The sequence below is a fragment of the Tauraco erythrolophus genome, chromosome 5 (assembly GCF_009769465.1).
Source record: "Tauraco erythrolophus isolate bTauEry1 chromosome 5, bTauEry1.pri, whole genome shotgun sequence".
Lineage (NCBI taxonomy): Eukaryota > Metazoa > Chordata > Aves > Musophagiformes > Musophagidae > Tauraco > Tauraco erythrolophus.
Genome location: NC_141469.1, coordinates 15,785,757 through 15,798,645, shown reverse-complemented (window position 1 = coordinate 15,798,645; position 12,889 = coordinate 15,785,757). Strand labels below are relative to the sequence as shown.

Below are 12,889 nucleotides of genomic sequence, written 5' to 3'. Positions count from 1 at the left end.
TCTCCATACAATGTGCATAAGTTTATAGTAGAAGTAATTATTTTTTAGCAAGTTGGCTAAGTAATAGCTGCAGTTTTTTGATTGCTTGCTGTGCTGAACCCAGTTCCTTTGAGTGATTTCTTTATTACAACACTCTCTTGTTAGGCCCATCAGAACTTCAATTATTGGCCTTACCTTTTCAATGATACAAATCTTTTGACATCTCAAATTGTATATGCCAATTGTAACAGCCAACACAGATTTGTTGAGACCAAATTATGTCAAAACAATCTAATTTTCTTTTCTGACAGGCCTTGTGGCTAGCAAAGAAGCAGTAGATAGATATCTAGACTTTCAGAATTTGGCATTTATTCTTATTGAATATTGATGGTTTAAATGAACATTTATTTTTGCTTGCCAATGCTTATTACCCCTCCTCTTGGTTGGTTCAGTTTGTATGCCTCCAGTTTCATGGGAGACCTCAGGGCCTATTGGTTTTAATTTCTGGGCAGTTTCAGCCTCTTCGTTTTCCAAGCGTCTGACTCAGAGGAGTGCTTGTTTCTCTTCAGACCTTAGAGTTACAGTTTCCAGAAGTTTAACTGGTGCACCTAAGGTGGAAGATGATACAAAATTGGTGCTTGTTAACAACTGAAATTTTAAAATTGAATCTTAACAAGCATGTATATAATCTTGACTCTTGATATTATTTCTGATTGTGCAATGCAGTACCTTTCTAGTCTAAATGATGTGAGTATCAGATGATTGGAAAACAGTACATTGAAAGTAGTTCACAGTCAGAAGAGTTACAGTCAAAAGAGATCTGTAGAATATGTGCAACTGTTTGCTGAACAGTTTCACAAACACAAAACCAGGAACAACTAGCTAGGTAACAGTTCTGTGGGAAAGGAACAGGAGTTAACAACGTCATCCTGGTGCTAAAAAAGCAGTCATTGTGCTGGGATGTATACAGAGAGAAACAGCCTTAAATAAGGGAGAAACAGTCTTACTCTTCTCAGTCTTGCTAAAGTCCAAGGTTTTGGCACTATAGTTCATGAAGAGCGCGGACAGTTGGAAAAGCTTCAAAGGAGAGCAGCAGAAGTAACTGGAGGTTTAGAAAACAAGTCCAGTGAGGATGGATGAAAGAGAGTGAGGTTGTGAAGCCTATGGAGAAGACAAAGGAGAGTCATTAATAGGCCTTTAATACATTAAAAAGTTTGTTGCAAAGACAAGGAAATAATCTGTTGGTGTTTCATCATAATTAAGACAAAAAAAAACCACGTTTGTATTTCTGTAGGGTTTAAGTTGGCATTAGGAAAATCCTTGCAAAAGTCGAGGTACTTAAAACCTCTATGATAGGTTGGCTGAAGAGATTGTGGCGTTTCTGCCACTGAAGAATTTTAAAAACAGGTTAGATAACTATCTGTCAGATATGGTTGATCACATATTCAGCAGTAGGATAGACTAGATCTGTGTATCTCAGTCAGTGAACCATAGGACATCAGAAGCAGTTGCAAGAAATTTCAGCTGAACAAAAATCAGCAGCAAGCTGTAGAGAAACAAAGTGGGGAAAAAATTTACAGATGTTCAAAGTTAGACCTGATTTTGAGAATTAGCCTACTCAATTAATAGAAATTAATTGTGATGATACTGCTCAAAATGACCTCTGAATTTTTTCCAGAAAGGCTTAGGCGAGCTTTAGATGTAACGAGGTTAAGAAATACTGGTGTGGGTGACTTTTTGAGATCCCTTCAGGCCTAAATCTCTGCCATTGCTTGCCGGGAACGTTTTTAGTTACATATTTTATGAAATAAGACATAACACAAATTACCAAATGTAAACCCCAAAGTAAGAACAAATCTTGAAATTTTTTCCAGATTCCATTCTCTATGTTCTGTTTTATGGTAGGAGATGCTTTTAAATTCACAAGATATTTAAAAGGGTTCTCTGAAATTTTATTGAAATTTGGAAAGGGTTATTGTTTGTAAAAACAATTAACAGATGACTCTTAACATATAAACTAGAAGAATATTTGAGCCTGGGCATGTTTTTACGTTCAAATCTTCCCCCTCTTATTTCAGTGAGGCTGCCTGCGTACTTTAAGTTGCCTGAGTACTTTGCTGATCAGTGCTTTGCTGGAATTTTTTCTTCCTCCAGTCCATTAATTCCACATTGAAACTTTGTGACTACATTCCTATCTTAATTTGCAGAGTATTTGCTTTTCCTGTTTCAAAAGATTCGGAGCAGACATCTCTTCAGACAGCACATCTCTTCAAATACTCATGTCCTTCCACCCACTTCTGAGACTTGTTTTCTTTTGTAATGAGAAAACGGCTTTCACAGTGATCCCAGTGACAATGGCCGCGTGCTCTAGTGAAGCTATTACGGTGCCTGTGTTATGTGCTGCAGTAACTTTTCTTAACATTCAAAAATAAATGAGTCCCATCAAAATGAATAGGATTCTCACACTATCGATCTCAAAGGAATTCTGTGTGGAAACTAATTGTAAAGCATACTTCATCGCTGGGCTCTCTCCCCCACCTCTCTGTGTTCACGAAGTGCGTTGCTGTAGAAAGCATGGCTCTTCGCCTTGTGACGGTGTATGTTATCAAGTGTGCCCTGCTTCTGCAGTTCTTTTTATGTTCCCCAAGTTACTCACATGGAAAAACTTTAATATAGAGAGGAGGAAGGAGAGATAATATGCTGAGGGTTTGGGGCTGGCCATGTTAAACAAGTGAGAAACTATAATTTCTCCCAGTTTAAGTCAAATCTGGCCATGTTAAACAAATGAGAAACTATGGTTTCTCCCAGTTTAAGTCATACCTGCTGTCACTATCGTGTGAAGAGTCAAATCTTTAATTTGGAAAACAATGCCACTGTGGGATTTTGGTGACTGTCCAAAGCACTTGAACTTCGCGTTCATGTTTTCTTAGCTGATTCCATTAATGGAATAATGAAATAGTGAATCATCAAACAGCTACATACAAAATACTAGTAGATAAGCTAAGTAATCACTTAGATTATTTGTTCTGTTTGGCTCTTGAAAATTGCTGCATTCCTTAAAGGTAACACAAGTAATTTGAAATGTTTTCGCATTTGCCATTGACAGTACTGAACTGACTGGCTTGAACTCTTTGAGAAGTATTTTTAATAATATAAAAGCATGTCCAATTACATTGTCATAATTGATGTATTTGTGTAGCAAGTTCCAAAGAAAAGACCATGCTGCCTATATTTAGGATTCATACTTTATGCCAGAATGTAAAATTTCAATTAGAATATGTAAGCACACAGGACTGGCAATTACTGAGCCATATCCTTAATTTAAAAATACTGTGAATTCCATAATGCTGCTGTCAGTGCAAATATCCCTTATGTCATCAAGATCTCTCTTTGAAGTGTTTCTCCAGATTCACATTTTCATAATTTCCATATAGACCTTTAATTTAAAATAAAACTGTAAAGGGCAATAGCATGGCTAATTAAAACCTGGGCAAATAAAAGCTTGTACTAATCTTTGTCACTGATATATCATCACCCTTATAATCTCTTTTCAGCAACTGCTAGTCTTACATCCAAGAATTTCCCGACATCCTTCAAATCATGCCCGTTGTGTTTTACACCTTGAAGGAATATATAGAATTTAGCAAGATAAAGCAGCGTAGACTGTTCTAATTCAGTCACTTAAAATACAGGGTAGCAAGCTGCTTTTTTGTGTACTCAGTCCAATACAACATAAAAGACGACATGAATATGATTCTGGACCAGCTCTGTGCTTACAACTTAGTTTTAATATCTGCATAAACCCTTACATTTGAAGTGTAAGTCTAGACTAGACTGGTGGCTCTCTTGCTTCCCTGATCACACCATTACACTCTAGGAAGAAGTCCTGGCTCATGAGCCTTTTTGTCACATCTGTCCGAAATGGGAATTGAAGACATTGTTCAATCATCTCTGATTGTTTGGTTTGTTTTTTGTTTCCTTAAACAAATATAAAGGTCAGTCTGGTGGTGTTTCTCTTCTTCTCTATTTCTGTTCCTTGTAGAGAGGAGTAACTTCCAGATTGCAAACAATTCTTTCCTATCAGCAACAAATTTGCTTTTTCTCCTTTCAGTCTCCTCCCCCTCTTTACACCACCTTCACCAGAATTTTCCCTATTCTGCTGGTTTGTGGTTTTTTTTATTTTATTTTTTAACCTGAAAAGGAGAAGATGGTCTTGGCGGATATTACAACTTTGTTTGGCAAGTGAGACTTTGACTGTGTAACGGAAATCGTGGGGCGTGGAGGCGTGTGTGATCCTACAGGTACCTTAGCAATTTGCTTAATTCCTCCATTTCACTCGGATTAGAACATTGTGAAATTCCGAGGGGATAGTAGGTGAACTGGTCGTTCTCCAGTGCTGTGTCTCATTTTGCTTGACTACAGCTCCTTAAATGCAAAGCAGCTTTAGAGAAGATCAGGATAGTTAGCTGACTTTGTCTTAACTTCTGCTTGCACATTGTTACTGTACTTAAGCAAGACAGTTTGGAAGGCCTCATATTTTAAGTGGTCTCTGGAAGCCCAGAGGTGGCAAGTCTTGGCATCATCATACTTCTCGTGATTGTCTATTCTGCTATTCCACTGCTTTGATAAAAATAAATGTTTTAATGCTGAGCGCCCTTGAGTCCTAAGTAGCTTTTTCATTGATAGTTCCCGTCCTCTTCCTTGGAGCCCTGTAGGTTAGTTTATTTGGTTGAGGACAGAGTAGAGGGCTTTGAAAATGAGGTGTAATTGAGTTAGCACTCTCAGGAGGGTTAGGTAACATGAGGTGCTCTGGGACAGATTAATACACCAGGGCAGAAAGCACTAAAGAGAAATGAGACCAGCTAGGCTATTCTGCCAGAAGAACAGTATTTCTCCTTTTGGGCCACTTACACCGTAGACAGCCTCTATGGTTAATAAGGTGAACATAATTTATCAGCCCAATTGGACTTTAGTCTGGAGATTCTCCAGCACATTCCAGTTGCATCGATTTTCTCTTGCAAAGCAATTAGGTCACCAGTGGCTGCTTCTGCATGTTTGCACCCGTTACTCAGTTCTTGAATGTCATCAAATATAAGCTACAGTCTCCATGCGGAATGCCAAGACCTACCTGCACCTTTCAATTACTAGAGTGAAAATAGCAGAAGTCTCAAGTCATTATCGACCACAGCTGCCTTCAGGATGATGATGCCCAGTGTTGGGGAAACGTGTCTTCCAAATACTGCAGAACTGATCTGTCAGAGGTCCTTGGTTTCTTGTAACCACCACAGCTCACAACTGGAATGGAAGCCCCCCTGTGTCATTCAGATGCTGTAGCTCCAGCAGTACATGGATAAAACACTATCATTTTTTCCTCAAGTAGAAGTCATGCCATGGTTCTCTTGCCATGATGGCTCTGAGGAGAAATACAAAGGGAGGTTTTCCTGCAAGATCTCTAGGAGACCAGTTCAATTTGCAGTGCCTTTTGGAATGTGTCCTCGCTTTCCCTTTTTCCCTCAGCCATGACTGGCCTGCTCTCTCATCTTTGTAGCTGTAGCCAGGCATCCCTTGTAAAATGACATGATGACGCAGCAGTTTACTGTGGCGTTTTCATCACAGTCCCTTTCAACCCAGAGTCTGTAGGTGCTTTTTCTTGTGGTCTCCTTTGCGGCAGCATTTTTGTTGTGGATTCTTTTTTCTTTCTCGTGTTCTTTGCTCAGACAGGTGGAACAGTGAGCAACTCCTTGCTGATTGTGACTTGTAACATTGATCATGGCTTGAAGCAATCAGCCCATTTTCCTCTTTCAATTATAAACATTTTGAGCATTTGGAAATTCTCGTAAGTGGACTGATGCAGTTAGCTTCCATCAGAGTGTTTCAGATTAGCAGCAGATGCCCAAAGCTTTTCTTGTGGCATTTGGCAGTTTGAAGAAAGTGCTATAACTTTCATCATCTGCTTTTGCCAAATGGATCAAATTATTCCAGTTTCCAGGAAGATAAAAATCAGCAGTCTGGAATCTTCTTTGATTGTATTTTTTCTGGACGTGGAATGGAATGAATGGGGAATTATCAAGCCTGCTTGAGATACTCCTGCCTATTTGTTGTGTTTGCTAGATGTTGGATTGTTTGGGGTTTTTTTTCCTCACTGTGTATTTCAAAATTAAATCGCTGGGTTTTTTGGATTCAGTCTGCAGTCAACACATCCTTCAGTCTGTTCTCCTTGCAGTTCAGGATGAATGTAAGTTAAATATAAATTAAGTATATGTGTGCATATCTATTTTTGTATGTAGATAGAAGATGCTATTTCTTCTAGGAAGTAATAATTTTGTAGTTTGAATATACTTAGTAGACTTCAACATTATCTTTTTCATCTTTGTCTCATTCTGATTTTTAAGATTCCTCCATCATAGGGTTTTTAAAAAAATGGTGTCAGTCAGATTTTATTTCCCTTATTGGCCATGACTTTTCTTACATCTGATTATTGTTCTCCCTAACATGACTAGTGGATGCATCATGGTTGCTATTTCCCATGTGTTAGCAATTCTGCCCATAATTGTACATCCAAGATGGGTCAGAAGCAAGGATGGTGGGGACTTCTATTGGGTTTCAGATGGTTGGTTTTTTGGTTCTGTTTTTTGGTTAGGTTTTTTTTCCCCCTCTAGTTTTAATGTATGGATCTGATAGACTGGCCAACCTCTCCCTTTTTTCGTTTGTCCTTCTATTTAGGCTTCATTTACATTGGAATCTGCTTTAGTATATTTCAAGAAAGAGTAAAAGCTCCATTAATTGAAACAAAACCCCATTAATTGAAACAATTGGGTCTGAATAATCAGACCCAAAAGTTGTCTGATTTTGTTTGGTTTGATTTTGCTTTCTGGGGGAAGAAAAATGAGGTAAACAACTCTTCTACTTTTTGTGATTTGTCTACAATTAAAATGTTTGATTTTGGAAAGTGTGGTCAGTTCAAGGAATGTGCTGTCAGTTAATTGAAGAAATAAACCCCTGTTTCTTTCCTAATTTGTTAATTCTATCTTCTGTCCAAAGCAAAGCAGCTAGAGTAGGCAGAACCAGCAACATAGGTAAGAACATTAGTCTGGGTTTCTTTTCCTCCTCACCTGATACTGCCAAGGTGTTGTCTTGTAGACACATAGGGACAAAGTAAGTATACAGATCTCCTGAAGAACTCATTTAGATTATGGCTGATGTGCTGGTAGATTTGTCAACATAGTTTTAGCATTTTTATCTTGGGTGGTGGCTCAGAAGTGTGAGGGAATGGTGGCTTATAGCAGCGTGTAGGAGAGCTAATGTGTGGGGTAGGGAGAGAAGGGGAAAGTGAGACATGGGAAAGGAGGGAAACTTGGTGGATGCCCTGTCCAAATCATTCTGGGTGTGTCACTGTCACGAAACTTTTTACACTCTGATGTGACTTACCTTTAATTTTTGGTTCTCTGAGCTGTTAGAACTTGGCTTCATCACAGAGTTTGAGAATACCCTGAAATTAATAATTAAATACTAATTATTAATTAAATACTAAATACTAATTTAATTTCTGACGTAGTGAATAGCACCAGTGTGTATGTGTATGCAGTTTATACCGCTTCTTTTAATCTTGTTCTTTGGTAATGGTTTACCAACCAATAAGAAAGTGGAAAAATACAGATCATCCAAAGCCAAATCAAACAGCCCTGGAATATAAGCTGAGAAGGTGGAGGTGTTGTATTACAGGGTAATGTAGTATCTTTAAAAAAAAAAAAAGAAACAACCAACAAACAAGTACGAAGAGAAGCACAAAACAGTGGTCTATGTGAAAATGAACAAAGCTCCAAGTAGCAAACATGAGTGTTTTTTTGTGATGAAGATGGCAATTGTACCCAAATTTTAGGGTTGAGGTCTCTGGGAGATGATGAGCACTTTGAGGTACAGCAATTCAGGTGCTCCAGGAGTCAAATTTTGGGGGAACTCCTGAGAAGTAGAGTATCTGAGGAAATATTCCAGGAAAGTGAGGAGCTGGAGAGCAGGGGAGAAGCAACGAAGTGGAGGAGGAAGTAGACCAAAGGCTACTTTGGTGAAGTGAATGTTGCCAGATTTTGTTGGGTTGATTTCTCCTGCTGGTATGTTGCCCCCTTCAGTTGGATATAACCATCCCTGTGCTAGGCGACTTCCTCAGCTTTTCCTGTTCATGTAATGAGTTTGTAAACCAAACAGCTCTCTGCAGCAGACAATGCACATGGGCTTCTAATGCCCTGCTGCAGCTCGTGAAAGGGCTGGTGGGATACATACTTCTTACGTGGTCCGAGTGAGATTTGACAGAGCTCATCTGCAGGAATTGTGAGGGGTAGGCAGGGGATTGTCATGTGCAAGGAGGAGAATAGGTGGAAGAGGAAAGAAAGGTAGTGAGGTAGCTGGTGAGAGAGCTTAGAAAGAGAACAAAATGGGGATGATGCTCTATCTTTCATATTTGTGGAGACAGAGGTTTATAGAGGTGAGAAAGATGTAAAGTCATCGAAGTTTGGGGCACTGAACATGTCATCTGCTGTGTGTTACTGGGAATTTAAAGTGAAATTTTGAGCAAGAAAAAGCCACTAACAGAGATGGGGAAGGAAGTATCTCTAATGGTCAAAAATAAAGAATTATAAGAAAAGCTGCTGAAAAATAACGGAGCTTCTTTATTTGTTTTGCAGTCTGCCTGTGAATTTATATTGCTCGAGTTTGGAAGTATTGTTTAAGAGGTGTTCTTGGTATTACAAAGACCATTCAAGAACAACATTGTTCAGTGTGTAGATTTTAAGCAGCCTCAAGGTCTCTGTGCCCTTCTCTGAGGCTATGCAGCTGCTTACATGGAGTATTTGAAAGGATTATTTTAAACTTGCTCACTTTCTCTTTTATGCATGTAGAACCTGGAATAGTGCTCTATAGCATCTTCCAGTGAAGAACTGTTTTCTGAAAATCCCTCTGTTCTCTTTCTTAACCAATACCAACTCTTAGGATCTAAGAATTTGCTCTTCTTTTCCCTTTTACTTCCCTCTTAGGTTTCCTATTTTTCTACTCTTCATCTCTTGCCTCTTTTCCATGCTCTAAGAATTCAGTATATAGTACCCATGGGCTTTGCCAAATTTGCCCCTATGTGAAATGATATTTTGAACTTCTGTCAAGCCTATAGAAGATCTACAAACCAATGACCAGGGGAATGCTTTTAGGAGGAGTAGGAACAGAAAAGTAAGAGAAGGATGTTTTCTTGAGCTCTGGTACATGCAGTTTTTATGTTTCAAAACTGTCCCTTTGTACAAAAGATGCAGATGTTTGTTCACATTTTGAAGTGTCTTTGAATACAGTTTGACATGCTTGCTTCCAGTACCTGGTCTGGCATTTCTCAGGTTATGATTTCTTCCTGTTCCTAGCTGCTCTATGATTATATATTACATACCTCATTAAGTCTCACTTCTTTCCTTCTCTTGACAGCTGCAAATCAAAAAGAGCCTTTGACTCCTAAATTTAAAGTGAAAGAGGAGCCTAAGGATGAAGACGCCACAAGTTCAGCCTTGTCTCAGCCCAGCTATGTGTTCAGCCAGGAATCCGAAGCCTCAGCTCCAAATGTCCCTGAGGAGAAACTCAAGCCACAGGAAGCACAGGCAAATGTGATGAGGCAGGATATATCAGTCAAGGCAGCATCTGAGCTCCTCATGAAGCTCTCAGGTAGATGTTTAATTTAATAATATTGAACTTTTGTGTTTTTCCACGTATGTTAGCAGGGTTACTTTGCGGAAGGAGTGTTTAGCTTTAGTAGCAAGTGAAGGAACAGTTGAAAAGGTCTGTCTATGCACGTTCACATACATAAGGCATCTCAGTTTGATCTGTTGCCATAGTATCTAATTATCTGTGCCCTGGTTTTCAAATTAATGACTATGGAATAAGTCAAAAGAAATCATGCCTTAAAGCTTTTAGATCTTGTCATTTTTTAAATGTACCAAAACACGTTAATACCAATTTATTCACATGTCACTTCATTAACATCATAAGAATGTGTGTCTGTACTGAACTATACTTGATATAGCTTTATAAATGATGACTTTTAAAGCCTTTTGGTTTTTTCTAACAATATCTTGTACTCAAAATTATAAGATACACTATTAAAAAAAAACCAACATAAACTGAGCCAGCTTTCTGCTGTTAGGGAGACCACTTGAACTTGCCTACATTGCCTTAGTGATACATCCTTCTGCCAGTCAGGTGCTCAGTATGTATGCGTATACACATATATAACGTTACAGATGAAGGGAGTCAAATAAAAATACATGTTCTGCTAATTACGCTTTGTCTAACTGTCAGAATAAAGGTTCAACTTTAGAGAAAGTAGAAGGATTGAATTCTGTCTGCTGGGAACAGGTTAAGTGAATGATGAAAAAGCTTTCAACTTCTAATAGACTTCAGCTTTTAGGACTGAAACATGAAAGTCAGTCTGGGAGGCTGGGTTTCATACTTTTGCACCTAAACTGGATCAGTTAGCTTTTAAGTCTTCTCCAAAACTGCACAGGACTTATATTTTTAAGTATGCCAAAGTCACGCAAGAGGTGCCAGTGGAAATGTTTACAAGTTTAGTAACTTCTGAGATCCCTGCCAAACCTATCTGAAATTACTTGACTTGACTGCATACTGTCTGTATTGAATTGGAGCTCAAATTTGTACCTGAAAGATTTTAACTAACTAGGATTTCCCCCATAAATTCTAATATGTAATTAGTTGTATGGTGTTCTGGTAACAGAACTTTACAGCCTGATAAATGTTAACCTGTGGCTTTATTTTTCTGCATGCATTTAAATTTATATAACTATTTTCATTAGAGAAACATAATGATTTCTCAAGTACTTCAGAGACATTAGGGTTCTTGATTGTGAATCTTGAATTTAGCACTAGCAGGCTGTGTTTAAACAGTTTTATTACAGACTGTTATATTAGAACATTTGTGCCTTAAATACCTGTTTATATGAGTGAAATCTGGCGTGTATAAAATCTTGGTCTTCAGTCACTTCTGTTGGGAACTCCTCCCAGTCTTTAAAGGTTGTAGTAAGAAATACACTAGTTTAATATTTCTATAATGATCTCTTAGTGACTGAGCATTTTTTTCTGCTAGTGGTCTTTTTTAGTTAATCCATAGATTAAATCCTAGAGTAATTCTTTACCTTTTACTCAGTCGGTATTGCTGCAATTGGTATTCCTGAAGCAGCCAGTGGGTGGGGTTATACCAAGTTTATCACATGTTGTTTTCAACTTGCACTTTTCTGAATTACCATCCAAGGCAGAAACTGTAAAGAAGGAAAACACTGATACAGTTTAGTGTAAGACAAATATAAGAGGAATATCTAAGGTCAATAGCCTCTTTAGTGTGGTTTTTTTTTTCTCATGTTTACTTTATCTGGTAGAGCATTTTGAGGCCACTATTGACTTCTCAGCCTATTTTAAGCAATTCTGCACTATGTTTTTGGTGATTTAGAAACAATTAAGTCGCTTCTTCAGCATAAAGTGAAAACAAGAACAAATTTCCTCCTTTTTCCTGATACTGGAAGGAGAAGAGGAAAAAAAAAAAAGAGGAATGAGTATGTCTGGATGTTCTACTATCTGTGGGAAATCTTCAGTCAAGTGCCCTTATTAGATTTGATATATTATGTAATTGGGTTTAAGTCAGGTCCTTTCAGACTCTGTATATTCTTGGTAAAGACTGAATGGATTACATCCTTTCCTTGTTATTTTCACTTTCTTCTGTGTAATACTAATTACCAAAACCTGCACTGCTTACAAATTCAGCAAGGGATTTCCAACATAATAGTATTTCACTTTCTGCATTTCTGACATACATGCTTCTGTTATCCCCTAAGCAATAATATTGCCATTTGTTGCAGCCTCATGGGAGCCTCTTGGGATATAAGCTTATACCTTGCTGTCTCCTTTCATGCGAAGGATACACTGGTTTATATTTTTCACTGGGAAATCTCTTTTCCCAAAAAGAGATGCTGTGTTGCTAGCTCTTAGCTGGGCTTGTACAGTGTGGTGGAAGGCCTTTTCAACTCTGGAGCCTAGTTTGGGCTGGTACATACTGTAAGAGAGACTTACTGCACATCACCAGTCCCTGTAGTGAAGGGACTTGTTAGCTGCTTAGAAACTAGGAAAAATTAGAAGAATAAATATAGTTTACTGTAGTAGAACATTAACAGAACATTTACTAGTTGTCATTGTAGAGGCAGATGTACACAAACAAGAGAAAATCACACACAGAGCTGTCTATGTTAGTTCTACTACACAAGTTCTACTACACTTTTCTCATTAAGCTAAAGAGCTGTCAGGACACTTGCATGCTTCTAGCAGCACAGAAACAGTGTTTAAGATCGGGCCCTGTCCTGTATATCACTTTAGTGGAATTGGACCTTATCTGGAGGTGTTCTGCCCTTTTATACTAGTGTTTTCTCCACTGTATTCCACTTGGATTCAGATCTTCTACCTCAGAGTTCACAAACTTGACACCTAGTCACATTTCTTCCAAAGAATTATTCAAACTAAAAAGGCTAATGTGTCTTGGACATGTCTAGGCAGAACTCATTTCCTTCCAGATAGGAAATTTTGTTTTGACTAACAGCTGATCTGCTATTTAAAAAACAAATGAAATACCCATTTGGAAGAAATGGTCTTTGGGGGTTAACAGGTAAAGTTCAGGCCTCAGTGCAGACCTTCAACCTACATTTTATAGAAGAACATAAAATGACTACCGTGATTTATACAAATGTACAAAGGTGAACTATGAATTCTGTCCATTACTAAGTCTTGACTGAGACTAGATCCAATGGTAAGCAAACAGATTTGAGGAGATAGTGGAGTGGAGCAAATTGCTCTCATTTCTGTTTGGAAGAGTGCCATCCCTGAAAAG

At 38.2% G+C, this 12,889-nt stretch overlaps 1 protein-coding gene across 1 annotated transcript in view; it reads left to right on the top strand.

Moving 5' to 3' along the window:
- ZNF827 (zinc finger protein 827) overlaps nucleotides 1-12,889 on the top strand; it is an 82,005-nt gene that overhangs the window by 20,345 nt on the left and 48,771 nt on the right. Inside the window, exon 5 of the mRNA XM_086611995.1 lies at nucleotides 9,436-9,669. Within this exon, the coding sequence (XP_086468121.1) occupies nucleotides 9,436-9,669 (234 nt within the window). The remainder of the gene's footprint in view (nucleotides 1-9,435; nucleotides 9,670-12,889) is intronic.